The sequence below is a fragment of the Drosophila ananassae genome, chromosome 3L, assembly GCF_017639315.1.
Source record: "Drosophila ananassae strain 14024-0371.13 chromosome 3L, ASM1763931v2, whole genome shotgun sequence".
Lineage (NCBI taxonomy): Eukaryota > Metazoa > Arthropoda > Insecta > Diptera > Drosophilidae > Drosophila > Drosophila ananassae.
This window is the reverse complement of record NC_057929.1, coordinates 9,276,273-9,302,467: the sequence shown is the minus strand read 5'-3', so window position 1 is coordinate 9,302,467 and position 26,195 is coordinate 9,276,273. Positions and strand designations below refer to the sequence as shown.

The 26,195-nt window shown below is 45.0% G+C and overlaps 5 protein-coding genes and 3 non-coding genes across 40 annotated transcripts in view; 6 read left to right on the top strand and 2 right to left on the bottom strand.

The window, feature by feature from the left end:
- Positions 1–19,830, top strand: part of LOC6494621 (DNA N6-methyl adenine demethylase) — a 32,436-nt gene extending 12,606 nt beyond the window's left edge. Inside the window, exons 3-20 of one of the 33 annotated variants that reach the window (XM_032451137.2) lie at positions 7,258–7,319; positions 8,122–8,195; positions 9,624–10,078; positions 10,135–10,392; positions 10,527–10,607; positions 10,727–11,032; positions 11,156–11,170; positions 11,351–11,465; positions 11,618–11,860; positions 12,161–12,487; positions 12,945–14,600; positions 15,327–15,451; positions 15,618–15,935; positions 16,087–16,299; positions 16,574–18,095; positions 18,686–18,837; positions 18,905–19,016; positions 19,212–19,350. In XM_032451137.2, the coding sequence (XP_032307028.1) occupies positions 7,258–7,319; positions 8,122–8,195; positions 9,624–10,078; positions 10,135–10,392; positions 10,527–10,607; positions 10,727–11,032; positions 11,156–11,170; positions 11,351–11,465; positions 11,618–11,860; positions 12,161–12,487; positions 12,945–14,600; positions 15,327–15,451; positions 15,618–15,935; positions 16,087–16,299; positions 16,574–18,095; positions 18,686–18,837; positions 18,905–19,015 (6,033 nt within the window). In that variant the 3' untranslated portion in view covers position 19,016; positions 19,212–19,350. Of the gene's footprint in view, positions 1–7,257; positions 7,320–8,121; positions 8,196–9,623; positions 10,079–10,134; positions 10,393–10,526; positions 10,608–10,726; positions 11,033–11,155; positions 11,171–11,350; positions 11,466–11,617; positions 12,488–12,944; positions 14,601–15,326; positions 15,452–15,617; positions 15,936–16,086; positions 16,300–16,573; positions 18,096–18,685; positions 18,838–18,904; positions 19,017–19,211 lie in introns of those variants that run through there. The other 32 variants (XM_032451139.2, XM_032451138.2, XM_032451140.2 and 29 more) reach the window with 32 other exon arrangements.
- On the top strand, positions 57–129 carry Trnak-cuu. Its single transcript has one exon. It is a non-coding gene; the product is annotated as a tRNA-Lys (tRNA).
- Trnak-cuu lies at positions 617–689 on the top strand. The gene has a single exon. It is a non-coding gene; the product is annotated as a tRNA-Lys (tRNA).
- Positions 1,173–1,245, top strand: Trnak-cuu. The gene has a single exon. It is a non-coding gene; the product is annotated as a tRNA-Lys (tRNA).
- On the top strand, positions 2,424–3,264 carry LOC6494619. Its single transcript, XM_001959963.4, has 3 exons — positions 2,424–2,688; positions 2,754–2,930; positions 2,997–3,264. The coding sequence occupies exons 1-3, from the start codon at positions 2,449–2,451 to the stop codon at positions 3,168–3,170; spliced, it is 591 nt and encodes a 196-aa protein (XP_001959999.1). The 5' UTR covers positions 2,424–2,448; the 3' UTR covers positions 3,171–3,264.
- LOC6494622 lies at positions 3,586–4,363 on the top strand. The gene is made up of 3 exons (XM_001959962.3): positions 3,586–3,851; positions 3,909–4,085; positions 4,144–4,363. The coding sequence occupies exons 1-3, from the start codon at positions 3,609–3,611 to the stop codon at positions 4,318–4,320; spliced, it is 597 nt and encodes a 198-aa protein (XP_001959998.3). The 5' UTR covers positions 3,586–3,608; the 3' UTR covers positions 4,321–4,363.
- Positions 19,831–20,778: 948 nt separating the features above from the next.
- Positions 20,779–22,088, bottom strand: LOC6495992 (putative deoxyribonuclease TATDN1). Its single transcript, XM_001959959.4, has 4 exons — positions 21,957–22,088; positions 21,716–21,895; positions 21,052–21,658; positions 20,779–20,994 (listed from the first exon to the last, which is right to left on the bottom strand). The coding sequence occupies exons 1-4, from the start codon at positions 21,997–21,999 to the stop codon at positions 20,883–20,885; spliced, it is 942 nt and encodes a 313-aa protein (XP_001959995.2). The 5' UTR covers positions 22,000–22,088; the 3' UTR covers positions 20,779–20,882.
- A 577-nt stretch (positions 22,089–22,665) lies between these two features.
- Positions 22,666–26,195, bottom strand: part of LOC6495991 (GTP-binding protein Di-Ras2) — a 29,035-nt gene continuing 25,505 nt past the window's right edge. Inside the window, exons 6-7 of the mRNA XM_001959958.4 lie at positions 25,316–25,445; positions 22,666–25,169 (exon numbers count right to left, since the gene is read on the bottom strand). Of these exons, the coding sequence (XP_001959994.1) occupies positions 25,094–25,169; positions 25,316–25,445 (206 nt within the window). The 3' untranslated portion in view covers positions 22,666–25,093. The remainder of the gene's footprint in view (positions 25,170–25,315; positions 25,446–26,195) is intronic.

Sequence of the window (26,195 nt, the reverse complement as noted above, 5' to 3'; positions counted from 1 at the left end):
TCACGGGTCTATTGGGAACACCTTCCGGTTCTGATACCGATCGGATACGCCCACATGCCCGGCTAGCTCAGTCGGTAGAGCATGAGACTCTTAATCTCAGGGTCGTGGGTTCGAGCCCCACGTTGGGCGCATTTCATTATTTTGGTCGCGTTTCTTTTTTTTGTCATTCGGGCGATTGGGTATTAACGGAAAATTAACTAATTTCATATTTCAAGTCAGTAGGCCATTTCAATTCGACACCCAATTAATTAAAAATAAAAACCTGTTTCATAGTTTTAGGCCTTTGTTGGGCAGATAATGGGCGCATTTAAAAGAGTTTGTTGAAAAAAGTGTATTTTCCTTGACTCTTTAACCCTTAGACAGTGATCGTGTATCGTAGAGACCTTAACAAATTAGCTCTTACAGAGAAAAATATATCTTAATTATACAATCTATGCTATTTAACTTATTTATAAATATTTCTACTTGGTAGAATCTTAGGCCTAATGATTAGATATATTTTTATAAAAATAGAAATAGTTCTAAACACATTTAAATAGTCTATCTATTTTTAGAATAACATAATTATGTGGAACTGTTAACTTGCTTTGAGAACTTTGCTGCCCTAATTTCAACAGCCCGGCTAGCTCAGTCGGTAGAGCATGAGACTCTTAATCTCAGGGTCGTGGGTTCGAGCCCCACGTTGGGCGACTTACAATTTTTTATTTTTGGCCAAATATGCTTTAAAAGTTTTTACTTTATTATTTATTTATGTTTTGTTGGCGTTTTTAAATATTTAAAATATATTTAAAGAAAACCAAGAACAATTTTTAAGTACATCTTTCAATTGATTGTAAGTGAAACTGCCCTCAAAATTAAATTTAATAAACTAGTTTCTTAAACTAATAACAAAAATTGTCTTCTGAGACTAGAATATGAATTCTAGATCGTTAATCTTTAAAAAGATGTATAATATTTTCTGCTTATTTCACAGAAATGTATATAAAAATAATAATAAAATATCTAGTATGTTTATTTGCATATTTTCCACACAGGCATGTTTACTTTTTAATTGTTAATAAAATTCTATGCTCGCTCGTGCTTTTAATAGAATTCTATGCTTTTTTCTTTGAAAAGCACCCAATTGGGGCTAGAATCGTCTTGGGGGCCTCCTGGCACCCCCCTTTCCACATGCCCGGCTAGCTCAGTCGGTAGAGCATGAGACTCTTAATCTCAGGGTCGTGGGTTCGAGCCCCACGTTGGGCGATCATAATTTTTTGCTTTTTTTTATTTATTTTTTTTTTTTTTTTGTTGCTCTGTTCTTATTGTTTTATTTTTGCATTTCAATTAATGCTTCGCTTTATATACAATTTTTCGTAAGTAATTGTTGTCTGGCGAACTCAAGTCTCGAGAGTAGGTGAGGCTTTTTTGTAGATACAGAGATCTATGTAATGGTACTGGTACTGGTACTGGTACTGTTCGTATTTATAGCTGATTCTGTGAATGGTCCAATACAACAGACAAGAGCTAATGAGTTTTTATTTATGGCGGCATTCGCAGCTGACGCAATGTGTTGCCATTTCTATGACAATATCTCATGCGGGCTTCCTCTCGCTGGTTGGCTTTCAAGGTTGAACTGAAGAGGACGTGGATACCTCCTCCTATCTGTGTTGGTCCTATCTGGTGCAAGGTCCTTCTGCTTTGTCATCCGGATGTACATATTCCAATTGAAACCGCTTATGAGACCTCCTCCCCCAAGCACACAGACATCTAAGAATTAGAGAATAAATATCAGATACTTTTCCTCTTGAAGCTCATCAGAATCATCGTCTTAGTTGGTATTAATTACTTGGCGTTATTTTAATTGCTTTGTGGGGGAACTGCTCGTTGATGCTCATGGCTCTGCCGCTCTGGAATCACTGATGTCGGGTTCGGGTTCTGCTAATAACTCAGTTTTGTCACATTTGACATGTTGGGATGGTGGCCGCGCCTGCACGTTAACTTTCTGCTCGACAACGAATCGCAATCAAAGCGGCAATTAACTTTAATGAATATGAAACTGCATTGGCGATACAATAGCCGAGATATAGTCGAGTCATGTGTGTTGTTGTCGCGCCCAATTATGCAAAATAGTTATAGCTATTCCCTCTTTTTTGTTTGCCGTTTTGATTCTGTTTGCAAAAATGATTTCATCAAACAATGATACCAATGTCGAATGAATGTTATAGCTACAAGAAGGAGTCCATGGGGGGTACTATCTAAGGATAGCCTCCACTAGGATGGAGGAATGAGCTCATTGATTGTGCAATCTGTTGGGTCATAATTTTTCTGGATCTATAACATTATTGCATGTGGATGGCCGATATCATCGGGGATTAGTGACCTAACGATGATCCATAATGAGGGATTTCCGTTGTGGGAACCCCTATATAAAGTCGGATTGCCGGATTATCCGCTATTAGCTGAAAAATGCTGAAAGTTTATTGTATTCTCGTCGCAAGTCTGGCCGGGATTTGGGCCGCCGACTACGAAATGATTCTGGAGGATCCGGATGTCTTTTCGCCCTGCACCGAACCACCGCCCGGGTCGGTGGGCGTCAAGGGACTCCTTAATTTGGATAACCTGGTGACGAGTCAGGACTCTGAGACGATTCACATCTCCGAAAATGTCAGCACCACGTGGGAAGTGGAACCAACCGATCGCATTTCCGTAAAATCCACTCCACCATGATTTCAAATGAAAGAATCTTTGGATTTAATCGGTCGTTCTTTTAGGCAAGGATCGCCATGATGCACTTCAACCGCGGCACCTGGGAACCCACTGTTTTCAGCGTAGCTACCCCGGACTTCTGCTCCGTGATGTTCAATGAGGACCAATACTGGTACAAGTACTGGACGAAACACATCATAAACCGCGAGGAGGCGGAAAAGAATTGCCTGCGGGTACCTGGTGTGAGTTGATCAAGGAACTGACTCGTTCTTCTCTAGTCTGACACCGAGATGGCTTTTGTATTTTAGACCATTTTGGCGCACAAACCCTTCGATGTGCAACTTCTCGTGACGAACATCCGAGGGGCAACCTTGCATGGACGCTACAAGGCGGTGGTCACTTTCGAGGCTATTGACGAGAAGAATGCCCCGCGACCCAACACCATTTGCTTTGAAATCAGGGGAGAAGTTGAAAAGCTATGAAGATTGGATAGTAGAATCCATGTAATTTCCACATTTTGATTAAATCATGATAGGAATTGCAATAAATATTGAGGTAGAATCCTTAAAAATTGAATTCTAGTTATTTTAAATGGTGGCCTTAAAGTATAAAAGAGCATATTAATTTCAGTAGACCTTTCGAGAACCGGAAACTACTGATATTCCTGATAGGCTATCTGGCTTATGGGTCACCAGAAATCTCTAAAAAAGATAAAATCTCATGTTTTTGATGGAAAAGATTAAAGAAAACATGTCAGAATAAATAATTCCGTACACAGAACTGCATGTTATGGCTTTCGATGACACTTTATGATGGGATTAAACACAATGTTGCGATAATCAGTGACTACAAGCGGAAAAATACCTCTATAAGAGCTAGGAACTATAAGAGCTGGTCCAGTTTTTTGTTGAGGCACAATAATGATGGGAATCTCGTGGCTGGTGATTATCGTGGGCGTGTCCAGCTGTTGGGCTGCGGACTACGAACTGGTGCTCGAGAATCCGGACATATTCTCGCCCTGCACTGAAGGACCACCGGGTTCGATTGAGGTGCCCCAGGCCCTGGACCTGGACCAGCTGGAGATCATCCATGATGGTGATACGCTCCACGTGTCGGGCAATGCCACCGTAAAGTGGGATGTAAATCCCAAAGATCGGATAACAGTAAATCCGGCTCTCTAAGAGTAAGAGTACCCTTATCGATTTCTCGAATCCTTGCAGGGGAAGCTGGAGGTGTTTCACTTCAGTCGCGGAAGCTGGGAGCCGACTGTCTTCTCCATGGTTTCCCAGGATTTCTGTACCATTATGTACGACAGGAATCAGTACTGGTATAAGATGTGGACTGCCTACATCTCCAATCGTGCTGATGTCGAGAAGAAGTGCATCAATACCCCGGGTGTGAGTGATGGCCAGCTTCTATACTACATATATCTATGCTATATCTCCTTGATTTTAGACCGTTCTGGTCCATGAGCCCTTCGACTTGAACCTAAGGGTTCAGAATATTCGGGGACCTACTCTTCGGGGACGTCACAAGCTAGTTATAGTATTTAATGCCCTGGACGAAAGGAACATTCCGCGCGCATCCCCCATTTGTTGTGAGATCCGAGGAGAGTTCATAAAAATCAATTAGTGGATTCAACTACTTTGATGGCTAAATAAAGGATATAATCTAAGCTCTTTTCTTTTTTTAAATGCTTGCGAACTTTGTGAACTCGAGTTCGTTTTGTTTTGTGGTTTGTGGCACGCGTTGACTGCAACTTGAGTTCATGTTGCGGTTGCCATGTTGCAAGCAACTTCTTGGGTTACGGCTGGAGAATGGGAAAGAGGTAACTCATATCCAACTATCCAACCATGTTCTGGTCGGAGAGTTGGGGCGGGAGTCGGTTTTGGGGTCACGACTGGGGCATTGTTTGGGACGGGGCAGAAATCGGCAGAAATAGGTAACTATCGGTTATTGAATTACTTGATGATGATTGGCATAAGTCGCGATCTATTCAAATTCAATCGATTTGCCAATTTGCCGATCTTGCTTACTAGCCTAGCCTGGCTTTTGAATATTTTTCTGGAAACTTTCGAAAGCTGGAAACTTTCGGAGGGAGGAGGAGGAATAGCAGCACACCGAAGAAACACTTTCATTTCATATTCCTGGCAAATAATTTTCTACTTTCTAAAACCAAAACCGAAGCCGAAAAAAAGCCAGAAACAAAAACGGTTTTTAGGTGCAAATTAGTGGCGCACGATTCCGCAGCCTCCCCGCCGGCAGATCCGTCAAAGTCAACATCTGGCCAAGAGACCAAAATTATGGCCCCCAGGCGACTAATATTCGCCGGGGCGACTCTCATAGAAAATCAATCAGTCCAGACCCGGCCAGGCCAGGCCAGGCTTCTTGGCATTATTTTGCATAAGGAGGAACGGTGGATGCGGTTTCCCAGATTCCAGATTTCTGGACCCAAAACCGAGCAATGTAGGACGAGGCTCTGAACCCGTTTATTTATATTTTTTTTTTGTTTTTTTTGCAGCCAAACTCCGCCTTTTTCTAGCTGCCTGCTTGGCAGAGGGAATCTTTGGGGGCATTTTCGAGAGACTTGCAACAAAACTGTTGCATGAATGGGGCTGTGAACCAGCTGGAGAGTTGAAGCTCTGGCTGGAGGAGTTAGTTCGTGTGGGCTGATTTTGTAGGCTATTGGAAAGATCAAGAGTTTATACATCTATATGTGTGTGTGTGAACTTTTCCAGTTTGCTGAGTCTGAGAGCTGCAACACCGCTGTGCTGTGAGTGGCATAAATAGTGGGTTTTAAGGTGTCTAGCGTGCTGCCTACCTACCCGGTTACGAGTTAGTTACCCAAGCTCTAGAGTCACAAACTAATACATAGTCTCATGGATGCACTACTCGTTTGGGACTTCCTCGGCCCACAAAAGACAAAGAACTGGAAAGTGTTTGGAGGAAGCTTTACTTCCAGGTTTAGTTTTTGGGGATTTGAGGGAAAAAAAAGTGCAGTAGTTGCCAGAAAATGTTAACTCTTTAATTGGCCATTGCCATTCATGAGGCATTGGCCAACAACCAACTACCTGGTGGTTTAGACCAGGCCAGCTGAGCTATCTCCCAAAACGCCAACGTAAACCGTTTGGGCCTGGCCGGCGTAATGACAGCTTTGCGTGTTTTGGAGCGCGTGTCTTGGACCTGGCCTGGTGGTAGCCACAACAGCCAGCCATATGACAACAAAATGTTCATTCACAAAACGCCGCCAACAGCCCACGCAGGCGTTGGAAAAGAGGCTTATCAACTTTTTGGTTGCCACAACAAACTACAAACTACAAACTACAGAAATAATAAAAAAACCAATGGTTTTGCAACAAAATAAACAATAATTATTTGCATGTGGGATGCGAACGTGTTCCAATCATTGGAAAAATCGGATTAAAAGTTTTATGAAAATGTTAATTTAATGCTGGAATACCGAAGCATAGAATAATTTTTAAAACAAGTCTTGAACAATTACCAATTGGGCCGCTTATAGTTTCCCCTCTGAAAGCCAAAACAGCAAAGCTTGCAGAAAATGACCAAAAATCGATTTCCGTTCAATTATTATTTGGCTTTGTTTGCCGTTTCTGTATTGTATTTTTGTATTTTTATTTTTGTATGGTGTTCACTTGCCATTTCTGGTTCGTTTACCTTTTGGCCCTCCGAGTGCATTTATTGGCCCAAACGGACGGTTTATGCAACTGCCCTGGCCCAGACCTGGGCGTTCGAATCGATTTTTTCCTGCAACTGGCATTTTGCGAATTATTCGCCCAATTGTTGTATAAAGAGAGGACTGAAAGGGAAATGGCTTAAATCTATTTACCTTGTTGGAGAATCCAACAAGCCACTAAAGTATTATACTTTATGTCTTAATCGCTGTCGGTGAGTCTTTCAATGTCATTTGTTGTGTAATTGAGCAGTATTATGGGCGAAAAAAAAAAAAGAAACTCGTTTTCACTTTTATTGACCATTTGCGCTTCTTTACTTGATATTATTTCTTGCCAATAAAAAAAAGCAAAAAAAAAAATGTTTATATAGATACATAAAATGTCTAGCTGCCTTTTATGGAAGCCGCTCAGCCATTCGCCAGCATGACACTGAGTCTTGGCCAGAAGCCAGCCAGCCAGCCGGCCAAGATTATGTGAGAAAACCCAAATCGAAATTGGCTCTGGGGCTACTGGGAATATTTAATTAGACATAAACCCGAGGGGAGTCCATCCAACCATATGGATCTTCCTCATTTCGATTGAATAAAATAAGTTACACCCTCTGCCTCTAAATGAGTATTATAATATGAGTATTTTTAGCTTTTTAATCAAGTTTCCAGACAACAAAAGTTTAATTCAATTGGATTAAAATCAATTTAATCCAGAATGACATCAGCAAAGGGGCATCCTTTGTTTATAAACTTTATCCAATCTTATCTGAGATTTGTGTAAGGAAATTGGCAAATAAATATTTCATTGAGACTAAAATAGCCCCGATTCCCTGCTGGTTACAACATCCATCTAATTTATTCTGACTTTTCCTCTCTCTTTTTTCCAGAACACCTCGCCGTTGTGGGAGGATTTTGTGGCCAAGGCGGGAAAACTCCATACATGTTTGAGGTAAGTTTATTATTGATGAGAAACGGATTTCTCCATTGTGGAATTTTCTTCGACTTTTAAAGACATTTCAACAGCAACTGGAACTGGCGGTGGAATAACAATTGCAAAACCCCAGAATGAGAACATGCAAATGAATAAACAAACTTTTAGTTTACTTCAAGTCGATTTTTATGCTTTCCACTTCCTCGCATGTCGATGATTATTTTTGTGCTGGTCGGTTTAGTCGATTTGGGTTTGAGTTTTGGGGTTCTCGAGACCACACCGACACTGTTTATTTTCGCTCTCTGTTATTTTTACGCTCAGACTTGGCCCAAATTTTGGCTTTCCTACGACGAGCAGGCCAGAAGTTTATAGCTCATATGGCACATACGTATAGCTGCATTAATCATTATCCCAAATCATGTTGTCCGAGTCTCTCTAGATGAGTGTTTGCCCACTGCGCTTGACACACATCTTGGCTAGCTGGTTGGGTCGCCCGGCGGGTGTGGACTTTCATAAAACACTTGAGTGGTTCCAAGACCCACAGTGGGTTGCCATGAAGGTTATACCTGGATCTAATTACTAAAGAGATATCATTAGTGTTGGTTATCTTTTTCATTTTATTTAATACATTTTTTTAAACTAAATCTTAAGGAAATCTCTCCCCTTTCTTTCTCCAATCTACTGACTGCCACTGTCTTCCTTCTCCAGCTGTCTCTTAATTGAAATGTCGCCCACGGCAAATTGAAAGAGAGATCTTTATTAAATCTAGACGAGGCTTCTTGAGACTATAATAATAATAGTGTTTCTTTTTTATTCGCAGGGCCGCCATCCAAGCAATCGCCGCCTATTTGGATGCCTTCCAAAAGATAGCAGATGCGGCGACCAATTCAAGAGGTAAGTTCAGGCTGTGGAGACATTGTCGGGGTATTTGCACCACGTGGGCTTCCCCCACATCCACATCCACATTTCCATCCCATGCCCGGTTCGGTAGTGTGTTTCTCATTATTCATGCGTCCGCTCACACTCGCCGGCGGTCATCGATCTGATTTTGTGTACAAAGTCTCTTCCTCGGGGACAGATTTGTTGGGGCAGAGCTCACGCATTTCGCTGCTTTTTGCTATTTATATTTATTTATTGGCTGCGATGCGTCGCACTCGTCAAGTACCCGCCCGGTTATGCAATTCTCGGGACGGGAAATACAAAAAAAAAATAAATAAATAAAAAGCCTAGATAAAAATCAAAATGCTGGGAGAACTTTGAACATGTGGGACATATAACATTTAACATCGAGGTGTAGCCAGATCAGACAGCTATCTGCTAATAGTTTTTAAAAGGGGGTACTAGCTACGAGCTATAAAGATTCATTAAAAAGCTAAGCTAAGACTGTGATAGATAGCTTGAGTTATAGATATTGCCATCTTCCAACCGGCTTTGGTCGGTAAACCCCATTTTAAAGTGCCAGACTTGGGTGGATGGACTAAGCTCTGGCATTAGCATATATTGATCCTTTCTGAGTGCATTTGCTCGTAAGTCTGGCCATCAGTTAGCCACCCTTTTGGGCCAAGCACTTCCAAATGGTTTCATTAGTTTAGTGGTTACTTGGTCTAGAGCTCGGTCAAGCATCGGCACAAGTGTCAATTGTCCTTTTTTTTGTCTGCCAGTCGAGGGTGAAACTTAGTACTAAGGTGGTGGTTTTTGCTGGGCACTCACTCACAGGTACTTGGGTGGGATTCGGAGCAAGTGGCTCTTAGAAGGGGCCGGCCATGCCAGAATCAATGTGCTGCCGACTGTTTGCCAGATAATTACACATTAAATGAGGATGCCAGCAGTCGGGGTATCTGAGTTTCCGACTCCGGAGGCAGTCGTAGCTAATCGGGCCGCCTGTCATTTGCCTCCAGTGTTCTGGCACTGGCAGTAGCAGTTAGCCTGACTAGTTTTCCGGGACTAACAGAGACTCTGGACTGTGTGGCATGGCATAATGGGCACACACGGGACCGTAGAATTGAGGCTAGAGTCCCGAATCGTGTGGCATGTGGCATGCAATGTATGGGCAGTGCCTCCTCTCCCAATCCCAGTTCCAATCCCCATCCCAATTGAAGCGACAGCCCATGGCGTGTGATTGTAGTTGCATGCTCTAAACATTTCCGCTGCCAGCTTTTTGCTCAAACCATCTCCCATTGGACGTAACTTCAGTAATTTAATTTGGAAACTGTTCAATAATGCAAATATCCTACAAATTAAATCAGTAATTTTATGAGATATAATTTTGAAAGTAAACTCTATACTATTTCCTTGTATTAATTCCTTTCTCTTTCCAAACAGGCGCTTCCAAGGAGATCGGCACCGCCCTCACCCGGGTCTGCCTGCGCCACAAGGCGGTGGAGACGCGCCTGAAGACCTTCACCACGGCCATCATGGATTGTTTGGTGCAGCCGCTGCAGGAGAGGATCGAGGACTGGAAGCGCACAGTGGCCACCATCGACAAGGACCATGCCAAAGAGTACAAGCGGTGCCGGAGTGAGCTGAAGAAGCGCTCCAGCGACACGCTGCGCCTCCAGAAGAAGGCGCGCAAGGGCCAGACGGACGGGCTCCAGTCCCTGATGGACTCGCACATGCAGGACGTGACACTCCGCCGGGCCGAGTTGGAGGAGGTGGAGAAGAAGTCCCTGAGGGCGGCCATGGTGGAGGAGAGACTGCGGTACTGCAGCTTTGTCCACATGCTGCAGCCGGTGGTGCACGAGGAGTGCGAGGTCATGTCCGAACTGGGTCACCTCCAGGTTAGTTTCCATCGAATCCAATTAGAAACTGCCATCTAAACACTTTTAAATTGCAGGAGGCGATGCAGTCGATAGCTCTGGTCACCAAGGACCCCAGTGTCCTGCCCCAGGCCTCCGAGGAACTCATCCACGATGCCAAGGCCAGCATTAATCTCTACCCAGAGTCCCCGGGTGGCGGTTCTGGGTCTCAGGGTGGAGGCTGCTCCAACTCGCTGGGTTCCCGTAAGAGCTCCGTCTGCTCCATCAGTAGCATCAACAGCAGCGGCTCAAGCAACTCACCTGGCCATCACCACTATCCGCGTTCCCTGTCGCAGGTGCGTCATCATTCTGGGGATGGGATTTGGGATTAGCCTCCGAACACCACCTCCAAGCAACATTTTGGCACTGTGGCGTCCACTCATTTCCTGGTTTTCATCAATGTTCTTTTGTGTTTCGTTTTCGTTTTTAGTTTGTAACGCCCGCAATTCGCTTGAAACCTGGTGAATCCAGTGATAGTGGCTTTTGCTCATCGCCAGCGCTAACAACACAGGTTTTCATTTCTTTTTCTTCCGTTCGATTTCGATTCAACACCAAACCAATGATTATTTCTTGTGTGTCGCTTGTAGTAGTCGCTCTGTATTAATATTCCCTTCTCTGGTCATCCCACAGACATCGAATGCCACCAATCAGACGGCGAATGTATCCACCTGGCCGCCACACAATCAGGACACTGTGGACAGCCTGCCACCGACCGCCGACCGGCCGCATACCATTTCGACCGCCTACGAGAAGGGCCACCAGCGACCGCCGCTCACAGTCTATACGTTCCAGAACCCGGAGACCATTCACGAGTCAACCACTGGCCTCAATAATGGCTCCCCAGCCGCCGCCAATGGACAGTCCTCGTCTGGCCAGACCACTCCGGCCACCCAGAAGTCCCCGGCTGCCTCCCTCAGCCGGCCACCTCTGCCAGTTGTAAGTATGGTTCGGATAGGAATGGTTAGGAACTTATGGGATAGTCGGCTCGTCGACTATAGCTTTCTTTCACACTCAATTAAGTTGTCTTTCTCGTTCCGTTGGTCCTGACCACCGCAACAGAAGCCAGCCCACGTGGTGAGTACGTTATGTCGGAGAGGCAGAGCACCTATCGATCGTAGATCCACAAGCGCGCTCATCTGCATGCGCCCCGCTAGACCATTGACAACTAGGCACCACAAAACTCGCTTCATTTCAATTCCTTACTAGAAGTAGTTGAGATTTTTCAAACAAACTAATGCCTCTGTGTCCTTGCAGCGCTGCTCGTCGTTGGAGCGTCCGTTGTCGGCCCAGAGCAACCACCGCCAGGGTAGCGGGAGCAATCTGCTGCAGCGGCAGTGTCCCTCACCGATTCCAGCTCATATCACGAAAGGTGAGTCCCAGGCCCAGCTTCCGACCTCTCCGTGTGTTTGTGTGCACGCTTGTCCCACCGGCTAATCCCATCAGTCTTACTAATGATTGTGTTGTGACACTCTATCCCCCCCGCCTACACGCATGTCACCGCTAACACCGTCCGCCACACAGAGCTGTCCGCAGCGCATCATGCCCAGCAGCAGCAGCAACAGCAACAGCTCCAGCAACATCAGCAACAACAGCAGACACCGCCCACCTACGTGAATATGTCCGAGTTGGCCAACATGGCGGCCCTGAAACTGACTAACCACCAGAACCAGCAACAGCAGCAGCAGCAGAAGCCCTCGCCGCCGCCTTTGAAACAACAGAGCTCCATCGACTCGATCAGCTCACAGCATTCCAATGACTCCACGGGTTCGCATCAACTGCTCCAACAGCAGCAACATCATCAGCAACACATGCAACAGCAGCAAAATCATCACTCCGCCTCTGCCACAGCCACTCGCTCCCATTCCATATCCTCGACGGCCTCGTCGCTGCACTCGCATCCGTCAATTGACTCGACGGTAGCTTGTGGCTCCCTGGTGGGCCAGCACAACCACAGCACCAGCACCAACACGAACACGACCACCACCTCGCCGTCCAGTGGCTGCTCCACGCCACAGAATCATTACTCGCCCTTGCTAACCAACTCACCCACGTCCACTGCCGCAGGTACACCCAGTGGCAGCAGCATCGGCACGGGAGCCGGCCTGGGCTTTGTCTATCAGGTCAGCTCTCCCACTCCGCCCGCCAGCGAGGTGCTGAAGATCACCGAGCAGGGTTCCGGCTCTGGCCAGGCATCTGTAAACAATGACGTGGAGGAGGAAGAGACCGACGAGCGATCGCGGGCTTCCGTCTTGCAGAAGGCCTCGATGTTCGAGAAGGCGGCAGCTGCGGCTGCCATATCGCCACCGGCTCCGGTTCCAGTCGCTCCACCAACTGCATCGGTTGGCCCGGCCGGAGGAGGACGCCGATCCGAGGCGGAGCAGCAGGAAATGGGTAAGTGGCTCAGCCAACTGGGATCCTTGCACCGATTCAGTTCAGCACTTCAGAGCATCCAGACTATAAATATGAGTTCTCCAGAACCTCGCCTCCTGTTCCCCGGCATTCTGTATTCTGTAACCCCTCACTATTTTTAGTTTATAATTGAGATAGAATCGTAAAAAAAGATTTAATCCCTAAATTTCTTTTTGTTTTCTCCCGCCCTCTTCTCTCCCAATGTATTTTTTTGTTGGCCTTGTTGGGGTTTTGTCCAAAAAAACGACAACCAACATCCAACATCTAACTATGCACCTTTGGTTTTGACTTCATGTGTTCACCCTACCAATATCTCTGTCATCTGTAAACTATCCACAATGAACAAAATGCACAACAACAACACCATCTATGAATACCAACCACCAACTACCACCACCAAACCACCAAACAACAACTATGAAATAAATGATCCTAACAGACAAGTCTTTCGAAGATTCAATCCAAGCTCTAAATAATTTAATTGGCGAACTAGACTCGTTCCAACGCGAGATCGATGAGGGCAAGGGCAAGCAGATGATGATGATGACCAGCCTGACCGGCAGCAGTAACAACAATGTGACGAATGTGACCACCACCAGCAGTTCCACCAGCAGCAGCGACAACCACAACACGCCCGCCGGCAACACCAGCACCATCGAGCCCTGTGCCATCAGCAATCAGACGCACTCGAGCGGCTGCGGCACCGACATCTCGGACACTACCTCGGATGAGTTGGGCGGCGACGAGAGTGCGGAGGCACGGCGACGGGATCGGGATAGGGACAGGGACCTGCTTGGAGCCAGCGATTCGGAGCTGAGTCGTTGCTATGTGAGCGAGACGAGTTCGCTGACCGGCGGGATGACGGCCGGCGGCTACGAGAATCCCACATTTGCGCACTTTGTGGCGGCCAGTGCCAGTCGGGAGGAGGCGGGTCCGGGTGACAGTGTCTCCCTGGCGTCGGACAGCCTGTGTCTGGGGCAACCGCGCCACGCCTACGTGGACACCTGCAGCGATAGCGGCAGTGCCGTGGTGGTGATCTACGACCACCAGATTCCCATCACGCCGGACATCGAGTTCGTGAAGCAGAACTCGGAGATAGTGCTGCTGCGCACCAAGGATCCCCAGCCACAGGCGCTACAGCTGCACGAGATGCGCGAGCTGCAGCAGCTGCCGACGAACCTGGCTGGAACGCCGGACTCCTCGCCGGATGGCCAGGCGCCACCGCAGCCGGCCACAGCAACCGTGGCGCCCGCCAAGCAGCGACTCTCCTCCTTCCGCGCCACCAGCGAACAGCAGCTGCAGCTCCTCGGACGCGGCAGTCCCCAAAGAGGTAAAGCCACCACTGAGCCGGCACAGGACCAGCACCCACCACCACCACCACCCCCCCAGCAGCAGCAGCAGGTGGCCAGTGAGCTGCAGCCAGTAGATCCTGTCAAGCGCCAGCTGCCGCCCAAACCGAACAGCCTGAGCCTTTTCAGTGGCCCAGCGCCCAACACGCTGGCCAGCGACAAGCCCCTGGTGCCCCGAAAGTCAGACTTTAAGGCCGATCTTGATGCCAAAATACGCAGACAGAAGCACAAAGTCCAACAGCAATTGCAGCAACAGCAGCAATCGCCGCCTCAGCAGCAAGCACCTTCCGCCACACAACCGCAACAACAACAGTCACCACCACAACAGTCGCCCCCAAACCGAAACTGTAATGTCACTAATAAGCCAGCCGCCAATGTTACTGCATCCGCATCAGCATCTGCATCTAAAGTGAACCAAAATCATAGAAATCCATGCCAAAATCAGACAGCTGCATCATCCAATCATAAGCAATATAAGACGCCCCCAGCCTGCCCGACATACTCATCTTCATCGACATCGCTACCATCGCTACCATCGCTACCATCATTGCCATTATCAGTCAGCACCTCATCAGCAAACTCTCCGCCATCGATGTTGCCCGCCAGTGCCCGACCAGTAGCCCACTCACCACATCTATACTCCAATGCCAATGCCAATGCTAGTGTCCCAGCCAATCCTCATAGCCCGGCCAATGCCCATGCCAATGTCAAGCCGTGCATTACGCCCAGGCCGGCTTCGTTGTCGGGTTCGTTTTTTTTATTCGATTTGATTTTTGACTTTTGATTTGTTTGGGTTCTTTTGGTTTCGGATTCTTCTATTCGGAGAACAGTCTTTTAAATGCTTTTTTTCGTTGGCTTTGGTCTCCTAACTTGTATTGTTCCGTGTTAAGTGTTAAGTTAACCCTGTTTGAGTTCTGTGTTGAGTTTGTTATTAATATTTCCGCCCTACTGGAGTTGGTATCACGCCCTAATCTACACCAATCATACACCGCATTCATCATAAAAAAAATATAAACTACACCGCACGGTACAGTCACTAACTGCTAATTGCTTGAGCATCTGAATAAATCTAAAGCTTTTTGTCGATTTGGTCGCAGTCTGGGGCACTTGATCAGGGGTGCCAGAGGTTCCGTTTCCCCCCAGAGGTCCTTGTGGCCCTTCTACTAACAACCAATTCCCCCAACCATAGCGGAAACTAAGCCACCCCTGATTATCAAAAATAACTTCATTCTAACACAAATGTGAACTGCTTTCCCGCTCGCTTGGGTCCACCATCAGTTTCAGATCACTGTCGCCATCCGGGCAGATCCTGACACTGCGTCTTCTCCTCTAACTCTAACTGGTATTCCATGGTGTCCTGTGTTTTGTGTGCCAAATGTATAGATTGAAACTATCTTGTATATAATTGTAATTAACAATAAAGTCAGAACTATTCCTATCCGAAAACTAACAAAATTCTTGGACGTCCACAGGAGGAGGAGCAGGTGGCGGTGGATCCACGCGCATCGCCCGCCGTTCGTCCATCAACCAGGCCAAGCCACCGCCGCCAGTCAGACGCAGCTCTTCGGTGACCCCCAGTCCCAATGCCTCGGTTGGGGTAAGTTCCTAGGATGATATTTTCCTTTAATTAAGTTAGCGTCTAAGCCAAGGTAGCTTCTAAGCCAACGCTCCACACCAGGACACACACGTACATACTATGTGGTCTTTTGTTTGGTTTCTCTACGCTTTTGTTACTTCACTTATGATTTAATTATGCAACACAGCTGAAGCAACCGCAGCAGCCAGAGCACCTGCACCTGCACCAGCAGCAGCTAAGCAGCTCCAGCGAGCACTTGCCGCCGCCGCCGGCTTTCCTGCTGGACTCCATGCCGCAAAGTCCGCCGCCAGCCGCCATGCCCAGCTCGGCGCTGAAGGTATCCGAGACGGTGCGAGCCCTGGCGGCCTTGCGCCATCAGCCGGCCTCTCCGGTGGCTTTGAGACGCATGCAGCAACAACAGCAGCAGCAGCAGCAACAGCTACAACACCAGCAACAGCAACAGCTACTACAGCAGCAGCAGCAGCAACAACAGCCTTTTCTACAGGTGTGTGCTTTAGCCACCGCCGACTCTATTAGAACCTCCTTTCTATAACTTATGATTTATTTTCATTTTGACTGCCTTTGCTTTGCGTTTGCCACAATCACTCTCACACACACAAAAAACCAATCGAACACCCGTCTGAATCCTCACAAAGTCCCTGCACCAGTCCCCCTCGAACGATGATCTAAGCTACGAAGTCTACTACGACTCCTACCTGGATCTGCACGCCTATGCTCCCGCCCAGCAACGCCTTACCCAACATCAACAGCAGTATCAGCAACAGCAACAGCAACATCTCATGTATCTGCAACAGCAACATCAGGCTGCCCAGCCGCCTGTCTATCAAGCTCCGCCGCCCGTCGACGCCGTAAGTGACCACCAGACCTGCCGGGTGGCTACTAACCCAGACTAACAGCCGGATAACTGCCAGCGCCCGATTGATTTACAAAATAAATGACTTACAAGAGGAACCCACTAATTTAACACCATCCAGTTTAGTTGTAGTGCCTTAGAATATAGTTTAGAATACTGCTTAGCTTTTTTGTGTGCTTTGCTCTGATTTTAATTTCCGCCATGTGTTCTCTCTCGTCCTTTCCATTCATGCCACACCACGTCATTCATCTCCATCATCTGACGCACAGACGTTCCGCACCTCATCACCTGCCGCTGGCGGAGGCGGGGGCGGGGGCGGCATTTACGCCCAACCCAAGCTGGTCAACAGCATGTCCAGCTTCCGCACCAGTAGCCCCAGTCCCAACGGACACGCTCACCCACTGCCACCGACACAGCCCAAGGCGAACCCGAATCTGATAGCACAGCTCAATGCACGACTCAACAGCAAGCAACAGCACCAGCAGCACGAGGGGATCTACGGCAACCAGCAGCAGCAGCAACAGCAACCCGGAGGGGATTCGATTTATATGCGAGGAGGTTTGCCCATGTCGCAAACGCCTCAGCAGCAACACTTTGACGGTAAATCTGAACAGCAAATGCAACATCAACAGCATAGAATTTACGCTAGTTATGGCACCTCATCGTCACAAGTCGCCACATCAGCCCCTGGCTCTGGCTCTGGCTCTGGTTCAGGCTCAGCCATCTCATCGGGCAGCAATGCCCAGCCGTCCATACTAACACCGACCTCCACCTTCAACGCCCTGCCCCACTTTCCATTATCCTCATCCACATCATCGTTGCTATCCAAAGTCAGTTCATTCTCAAACGCCTCATCCTCGCCGCCAACGGCCGTGTCGGCCAACAATTCGCATTACCAGCCTCCCCAGCCGCCCACTGCGTCATCGGGCGGCACAGATTATGGCTCGTACTCAAGTTCGTTTAATAAAAATTCAGCAGCTGCCCAAATGTCGAACAACATGCGACAAGTCCATCCACCGTACCAGCACCACCAGTCGCAGTCACAGCAACAGCAGCAGCATTACACCTGCCCGCCTCCGCTGGAGGATCCACCGCCGCCGCCCATTTACGCCGCCGGCGCTTCGGCCACGATGCCCAAGAAGATGGCCCGCCCCCTTGTCGGCCATGCGCCGCATGCGAGCGCCTATGCAGCTGCTTCGGCCACGGCCACGCTGCCCAAAAACATAATGCAACAGCAGCAACAGCACCGATTGCTGCAACAGCAACAGCAGCAGCAGCAATATCAACAGCCAACAGGCATGGGCAATGGGAATGGAAATGGCCATGGTCACGGACACGTAAGTCACCGTCCGCAGTTGCCACTGCCCCAGCAGAAGATGCGGGCTGCCCAGCAGCAGCAGCAGCACTTGGTGGAGCAGCAACACCAGCCGCCCATCCCATCGCGGCATTCGAGTGTCCAGCAAAAGATATTCGTTTCGACGAATCCATTCATCCAAACGACGGCAGTCAAGTTCCACTCTCCATCCGCCTCGCCAATTTGCGGCTCCCCGGGATCTGGCACCGGATCGGTATCTGGATCTGGGTCTTTGGCCAGCATTTATGCGACAACAGCACGAGGCAGTCACCAGCAACATCCGCACCAGCAACAGCAACAACAACAGCACTACTATCGCGATGTTGCTGGAGGCAATAGCAATGGCGGTGGTGGATACTACAACCACAATGCCCATGGCCACGCCCACTCCAACGCCCATGCCAATGCCCATGCCCATGTCCAGGCACATCATGCAAGTAAGCAAGCGAGCTGGATTCGATACGATTCGACCTGATTTGATTTCGTTTGATTTAGTATGATTTCATTTCTTTGATTTGATTTGATTTGGTTTGGTTTGGCCATGAATGAGCGCTGTTTTGTATATATTTTGTTAAGATCGCTGATTTCAGACTTCTTCTCGTTGGAGAGGGTAAAAAAAGTTATGTTTTTAGCCAAGTTTTAAGCGCATGCAGCTTTTGTTCTGTTTAATATACTATGGTTTTTGTTTAAGTTTCCGTTTTTGTTTGTTTGGAAAGCCTATTAACCTGATGGGGATTGTGATTGTGGCAGGTGCCGATGGAGAATCTCGGCTCAAGATGGGATTGTCGTCGACTATAATTTCAACTTTTCCCAATCATCAATCATCACTATGCCACAGCACTATCGATTGAACTCTGAACTTCAATCAACAATCAATTGTTGACTTTTAGTTTGCGTTTCCATTTAAACTGACACTCACTCACCTTCGCCCGCATACCACTTGCACCCATTCCATTGATCGATCGTATTTGCTTACGTTTTTCTTTTATGCACCTGCCGCGGATATCCACAAAACGCATATCCACAGACTATGCCACAAGCACAAATATCGAAAAGACTGGCAGCATTCGGGCCAAGACCAAGGCCGAATTCCTCGAGAATCTCAACGCGAAACTGGCCAAGCAGGGAATGTCTGGACGAGCATTCGCCGTGCGCAATCTCATCAACAGCAAGGCCCTGGTGAGTAGTTAGTTAGTTAGTCCTTAAATCCACCGAATAGATATGACCGAATAGATATGGTTGTTAGATGTACCAAAATCCGCAATCTTTATCGCGACCCAGTGCGCAGTATCGTAGACCACCCACCTATCCCAACACCACCAGCAGCGCCATCAACACCTGCGACGAGCAGTGCTAAGGTATTTAGTTCGAAAATAAGGAGTTCTCGTTGTCGTTATCTTTACCGTTGTTACTTTTGAAGCCTACTAAGCCTGCCAGCGGCAGCTAATCCACTGAAATCAGAGCCTCGTTTTGCCCATTAACTGCTATTTGATCTTACTAATTAATCTTAAAATAAAACACCTTTCTAATTCTTTGACTTAAAATTTTTTCAGCCTGATCCGCGCATCTGTCACGAGTCGCTGATGGATCAGATCAAACGCGGAGCCACCTTGAAGCGTAACCAGAAGATCAACGATCGCAGCGCTCCAAAAATACATTAAATTAACCTATAGGCCTAAGCGATACAATATTATTTATTATCCTAGTAATTAAAATATGAATAATCATGAGGCCCCGATGAGGCCCCTGCTCGATCGCAGGCGGCTATAGAGTTTGGTTTGAAACTGACAACTCGTACAACACATAACACGAAACCTAAATACATATTATAACGGTAAACATATACGATATACGATATTTAACAAGCGCAGTAAGCTTAACTCGAACTAATCAATATCCCTATTGATTTCCTAAATCCCAAGAATATTATCGAAAGGCGTTTTCTGTTAGGAAACATGGAAGACAGATGACCGATAGAGTTCTTTTGTGTTTAGTTATAACTCTTACTCGAATTTACGTTTAGTGAACTTCTGTTTAAAAATATATATATTATGTTTATGTATTTACCCTATTTATAATTTCGCTTTGTTTACGTACATGTATATATCTATGAATATGATTTAAACAACAATCGCAACTAATCTGACACCTAATAAATGGAATTTATCGTAATTATCCTTTCTTATTTTAATTATTTTCTATTTATTTAGAATCCAAATCGACGAGTCAATTGGGAAGGGTCTGATCAAATTGCAATTATATACAATATCTATATAATCATACACGAATAGAGTTAACAGCAGATAATAGAAGTACTTAATAGAAGTCCCACTGGATCTTATCTATGTTTCTGTTTAAGAAACCGCACAATTGGATGCTTTTGAAAAGAAAAAGAACTTTAACTTACTGCCAAGCGGAAAGGGTAACTTTATAGAGCAGTAGGCCTCCGAAACCTTTCGCATCAACCTAGAGTGCTATATGAACATGTTCATATCATAACATTTCCATTGGACTGAATCTTTTACTGACATTTTAAATGCACACCCGAGTAGTAGCCTAGGAGACAGTTTCTCAATGTAAGATACATAAAACATACCTATATCAGTTGCGTTTCATATCAAATTAAAAAGCAAAATCAAAAGTTTTTAATCCAAATACACATACTCATTTGATTCAACTTCAATCTTCAATCCTTAACCGACATACATACATTACTCTAGATACTAGATACTTTTTAAATATTTACAAAATATTTTGTATATACGCTTTTTAAGGCTTCACCAATGATCGATCAATGAATATTGGCAAACACTCATAACCAAAATCGTGGCAATAACTAAGCTATAACATTCTATTAGAGTTTAGACTACTTAGACTCCAGAGAGCATATACAAATTTTGAGTCAAGGGGAGAGGAAAGAAAAGGAATATATATATATTTTTTTGGACGATCCATTGCTATACACAACACCACACACACCACGTACTCATAAAAGTTAATAAGCTAGCGTTACTCAATTATTTACAAATCTAAATGTTAATCGTAAAGTGTGTTTCCGTGTATCTACTGCAAAAACGAATACCAAACCGAACCGAACCGAAGTAACCTAACAAATCGATGCTGTAATGCGTATTTTTGAATTCATTTGCATTTAGACATGAGACACAATAATAAAATAAATGTAAACGCATTGAATGTAAATGCACAGCCGTTTTTTCTTCTTCCTAGTTGTTCTTTTTTGGAGAAAAGAACAAATCCACAGTGTTTTGGTAATAGATTTCCGCCAGCTTCTCCTTGGGCTCCTGTTTCAGGCCAGCAATGGCCTCCAGTACTTGACTATAGAGGGACATGTCTTTATTATTCCACATTCCACATAGATGTTCTATAACTCACCCTATTTGGCACGGCTCACAACGACCGTCCACTAAGGACTCTGCTGTCCACTTCTCCTTTTTCTTGACGGTTGGGAACTTGGTGACCACATGCTTGTGACCCGCGTGCGATGGCCGTATCCCACACCAGGGACAGTCTGTCTCCAGCATTATGCGATCATTGGGAAGCTGTCGTACCACTTCTGCGTTCTCCTCCGTCTTCAGGGAGCAGCCATTGATCCCAATGTAGAGTCCCCCGAACGCTAAGATGCTCTGAGCCTCCTCCAGCGTGCCGGTGAAGCTGTGGACTACTCCGCCGCCACAGGCCTCGAGCTTTGCTCGATTCCGTTCAAGGATGGCCATGAAGTCCTCCGCTGCGTTCCGCATGTGGAGAAACAAAGGTAGCCCGAACTCCGCCGCCAGATCCAGCTGCTTTTCGAAGTATTGACGTTGGGTCTCCTGGCCGCAGAAGTGCAGTCGGTCGTAGTCCAGACCGCATTCCCCTACGGCTACAACCTTTTCCTTGTTGGCCTCAATCTTGGAGCGGAGCTGGGTGTAGTAGTCCTCCGGATCCGCAAGAAATTCATCGCAACGAGTGGGATGAGTTCCTACAGTGGTGAAGAGGCGTTCTGTTAGGAAAATAAGAGTATTTTAATAGAGGATCATTGCTCAGCCATTATTCTAACCATCTTTTGAAGCCAACTCTAAGGATTCGTCCACATCCTTCAAACAACCGGCTGTGATGATCATTTTTTGCAATCCCTGTTGCCACGCGCGTTCCAAAACAATGTCCAGATCGGCTTTGTGCTTTTGGGATCCGCCATAGCAGCCCTGGAACATGGGATCCGTCAGGTTGGCTCCTATATCTGTTGTTAAGGACAGCCATTACCAAAGATTGTCTTTAATTTTAAAACTTTAGTTACAAACCAATGTATTTCAAAGCCATTCCAAAATATCTTCTCAACTGCATACTTTAGAGTTGCTCTTCTAGCTATTTTTTAGCTACTTCTAGCTATTTTTTAAGTGAAGTAAAAGCGAATAGATATTTATACTAGATTTGAAAAAATAAATAATAGTTTTATTTTTAAAATAAAAGCATAATAAATAATCTTTAGAGAGTTTTTAAAGAGAATAAAAAAGTTATTTTGTAAATCTGGCAACTCAGGCAACCAATGAACAGCTGTTCTTTAGGTTACTTTAACTCCACTAGAGGTCGCCACTTCCGGTATGGAGTCCGTTAGAGGTTTTGGTTTATTTCCGTTGCCATTTTAAATTGAAAATGGCGGTCGCGTATTCTCCTTTAAGTCGATAAGCTCAGCATCCTGGCCACATAAACCGGGATTTTCCGCTGGTTCCCAAAAATAAATTGCATCACTTAAGCCAATTTAATGCAAAATCAATGCCACAGTAAATTGCATTCGGAATTGCGCATAATGCAAACTAATTAGGCCGCACCAGCAAAGCTGTTTATTGTTGGCACTGGATGCTAAATCGGCCTCTTTCGCCGAACCCCCCCGAGATTGCATACATATGCATGCAAATTTTCAAATCATCGACCATGGTGCGAGTTAGTAGATAGGTAGGTAGTGTTGGCACCCCGTCGCTTTAAGCCAGCTATCGGCATTTACGCAATTGTAGAATTTATAGGAAAATGCAATTTATAATTTGAATGAAATTCCATTAGTTACTTTTAATGGATGCTGCGGTTGCTTCACGGGAACAGCTCCTGGCCGGCCACTATTTTTAATTGATTTAGTGGGGATTGCGCCAACTGGTCCGGGTCCGGGTTGGCAACAGTCTAATGGCAGGAGTCTAACAGAATGAGAAATGGAATTCAATATGCAATGGAATCAAACATTATAGACCGATGATGCCTGGGACGCATTGTGGTTTATTTTAACTGGCTAATACAATTGTCAATAATTCAATTTGAATTGAAATTCAATTAGTTTACAAGTACATGACACACATACGCACACTTAGAGAGTTCACTAGGTTTTTGTTTAAACTGCTTCAGATCCTATAGACTTATTTTGATTTTCATTTATTTGGTAGAACAATCGAATTACGTACACAAATATGTATTCAAAGTTGGGGTAAGTAAGATAAGTCAGCTGATATATCGTGGTATATAATATACGAGTACATAGCGTCCTCAAAATTTTTGTGTGATCCCATAGGTTGCTGATATACATAGGTTACGCTTAAATAGTTAAAGATCGAATACTTGTGGGCTTTTCAGATTTGTTTTCAATTAACTACACCTAATAACAATGTATAAACGCTTAACTTACAAAACAAACACCTAAACGGTATGCACATATGTATTTCTGTGTTCCATTAAGATATATATTATATAACTAGAATTAATTCAGGCCATTCCTCAATCCTCTCTGGTGGATGGACGAAAGCGGCAAAATACTGGTATCATTCTTTACCAATTATGCATTTCATTTGCACATAAATAAAACTTTATATTATTTAATCACAATTCACTTTGCATATGCCGTAGTTCATTCATTTACAATCCTCAGTTTTAATTTCTTAATAACTTTAATAACTTCCTAGAGTACATAGTCTAAATAAATCTTATCTGCTAAGGACATCCAGAATAACAAACACAAAGAAATGCATATCACTTATACTGTGAATCATACACACTCATACCTTTCATATTTAAATCAAATATAAAATCAAAACTTTTCCTATCATAGATCTCTTTAAAGATAACCTGCAATGAGCTTTTGTGGAATTTGATTTGGCTATTTACCGTAAAAAAGTACACCCTGTTTTATCCTTGATAAGCATTTCGAGGTTCGCCTTTGTCCTCCGCACTCATCAAAATTTATTTTACAATTACGTTTTTTGCATAGTAAATGGTTTTTTTGTGCTCTGCTCTTTTCTGCTAAAGTTTTTTGTTATTCCACGTGGTTGAAGTTAAATCAAAATGCCACGAAATAGCTTCATTCCTTAATAAAATTCGTTTTGCATCCCTTTTCGCGTGCTTGGCTGTGATAACTCCCCTTTTCTGGGGAATCAAGTTGAGCTCAAAGCAAACACAAACATTCTTACCATCCATCAAGATGCTTGTTTATATACGAGTATATGGAAATGAAAATATTAACTAAAGAGTCAGCTAACGGTGCAGATATATGGTACTTATTAGCATTATAGAATTTGCCTTAAAGCTACGCCAACCTATCATAATATTATGATAATCAATCAATGGAAAACGCCTTAAACTAAGTCTTCTCTTTAATAGCTCCCTCGACGCCTCCATCACCATAAAAAAAAAAACAACAGCCCCGGACATTATTTTACCATTAAAAGGAACTCTATGACCGGCGTTACGATTCTTCGAAATCTCATCAATAAAGCCTAGCTCCCATTCTCTCATTTAAATTCCAATTCCGTGCACAAGAAGTGGACTTATTTTGTAAGATTGGTGGAACAAATTATAAACGATTTGGTGTATAGAAGATTATTCAAAATTTAAACAAAGCTGGTCCCAATAAACCGCATCAAAATTTATGAACTTAAATCGATTCCATAAAGTCAGGAGAAGCCAAAGGAATTAAGTGTTTAGTTCCTAATCCTAATGGCCTTTCTTGTTTTTAATCTTTATTTACAAAAGAGATGAAAACTTTAAGTATTTATGAAAACAAACTCTGGTATGGGAAGCTTAAAACCAAATTCAAAGGATTTCACTTCATGTCCTTTTTCAAAATGAACAGCAATCACTTATTATAATTTGAAGCTCTGGGTACTTATATAGGAAAAGGTATAGCTTTCATTTGGACACACCCACACTCTTAGTTATAATAAATAATTATAGTTATTATCGAGTTGCGTATTTATCAACAATAACTACACCTAACTGGTTTCTGTTTTGCCCTTGAGCAAGTGCGGTTTTTGTGAGTTTTATATTATCAGAGTAATCAGCTCAGTGCACCGAACATAAATATGGGCGACACTTGTTTATGCACACTAATTAACTGGCGTCCATTATTAATACATTTTGCGGCGAAACATAATAACGCAATTATGCCGCTCTAAATAATAATTTACTGGACGTTGCAGTCGTCGGATGCGTTGTTGATTTGCTGCTTGGTCTTGCGTGAGGCGCGGCGTATGAGCGATCTGAAACGGAAGCGGAAGTGAAAAGTGAGTGAAAGCCGGAAGTGGCAAGTGTGAGCTTTGTTTCATTACTAACATAATCCAAATGTATATTTAGTAGCAAGACATCCTTTCATGCCTGAATAAATGGGGGCACGTGTTTCACTCACCTGGAACGCGGCTTGAGCTTGGCTTCCGCACTGGTACTGGCCACATCAACGGCATCCACGAGGCCGGATCCCTTTTTGTCACCGCTACCACCGGCCCCGCCCAGAGCCGGGCTGTTCATGCGATTTTTGTCTGGAAAATAGATGATAACGCATGGCTAATTATAAACCGCGTTTTAATTTAATACTGCTCGTTGCTGGCATAAAGGGAATGTGTAATTTTGGGTGCATCTGCCGGGAAAATCCAATTTCCTCGATGGAGATTCTCTGTGATGCAGTTGTCAGAGAAACTGGATGCTCTGAAACTTACATAATTAACTTATGTTGCACTTACATACTCGTATAAAAAAAAAAAACAAAAACCGTGGGGAAGTTGCACCCGGGCACCCTCTCTGTTGCAAAGTTTCTGTGTTCGAAATGGGTTTTTTTACGGCCGGTTGCACAGTCAAAGTTCATCTCAAGATAAGAGGTTTTAACAACCAGCTGCCCCTTTGGTTTAACGTCGGTTTATCTTTGCTTTTTTTTTTTTACATGCGCTGTCAATCTGGGCCACGCAAGTCCTGTTCTCCCAAGGACAGGAATAATCGGTGGGGTAACCAGTGTCATCATCAGGTGATTGATAAAAATGAGTTTAAGCGTAATTTAAACCGTTCAGGTTGGTTAACTAGATGTCACCTTATTACAATCAATGTCAATGAAGTCTTTAGCTCGGCAGTTATCCTTGAGGCAGCCTGCTTAGCCTGCCAACAAGAATGTCAACCTCCGACAAAAGGTGTTTTCCGTGAAATGTTTACTTTCTTGAGAAGCAGGCATTATTGTTTCCTCGTAATGAGAACTGAAAACAAAGAAGGGCTTTACAGAGGAGGGGGCGGCCCAGAATTGA

Excerpts from the sequence above, each read along its gene's own strand:
- LOC6494619 (XM_001959963.4), top strand. The coding sequence starts at position 2,449 with ATGCTGAAAGTTTATTGTATTCTCGTCGCAAGTCTGGCCGGGATTTGG. Across the intron at positions 2,689-2,753 it reads AACCAACCGATCGCATTTCC|GCAAGGATCGCCATGATGCA; the intron begins GTAAAATCCACT and ends TCGTTCTTTTAG. Across the intron at positions 2,931-2,996 it reads ATTGCCTGCGGGTACCTGGT|ACCATTTTGGCGCACAAACC; the intron begins GTGAGTTGATCA and ends TTTGTATTTTAG.
- LOC6494622 (XM_001959962.3), top strand. The coding sequence starts at position 3,609 with ATGATGGGAATCTCGTGGCTGGTGATTATCGTGGGCGTGTCCAGCTGT. Across the intron at positions 3,852-3,908 it reads ATCCCAAAGATCGGATAACA|GGGAAGCTGGAGGTGTTTCA; the intron begins GTAAATCCGGCT and ends GAATCCTTGCAG. Across the intron at positions 4,086-4,143 it reads AGTGCATCAATACCCCGGGT|ACCGTTCTGGTCCATGAGCC; the intron begins GTGAGTGATGGC and ends CCTTGATTTTAG.
- LOC6495992 (XM_001959959.4), bottom strand. The coding sequence starts at position 21,999 with ATGCAGTTGAGAAGATATTTTGGAATGGCTTTGAAATACATTG. Across the intron at positions 21,896-21,956 it reads AATGGCTTTGAAATACATTG|ATATAGGAGCCAACCTGACG; the intron begins GTTTGTAACTAA and ends CCTTAACAACAG. Across the intron at positions 20,995-21,051 it reads TGTGAGCCGTGCCAAATAGG|TCAAGTACTGGAGGCCATTG; the intron begins GTGAGTTATAGA and ends GTCCCTCTATAG.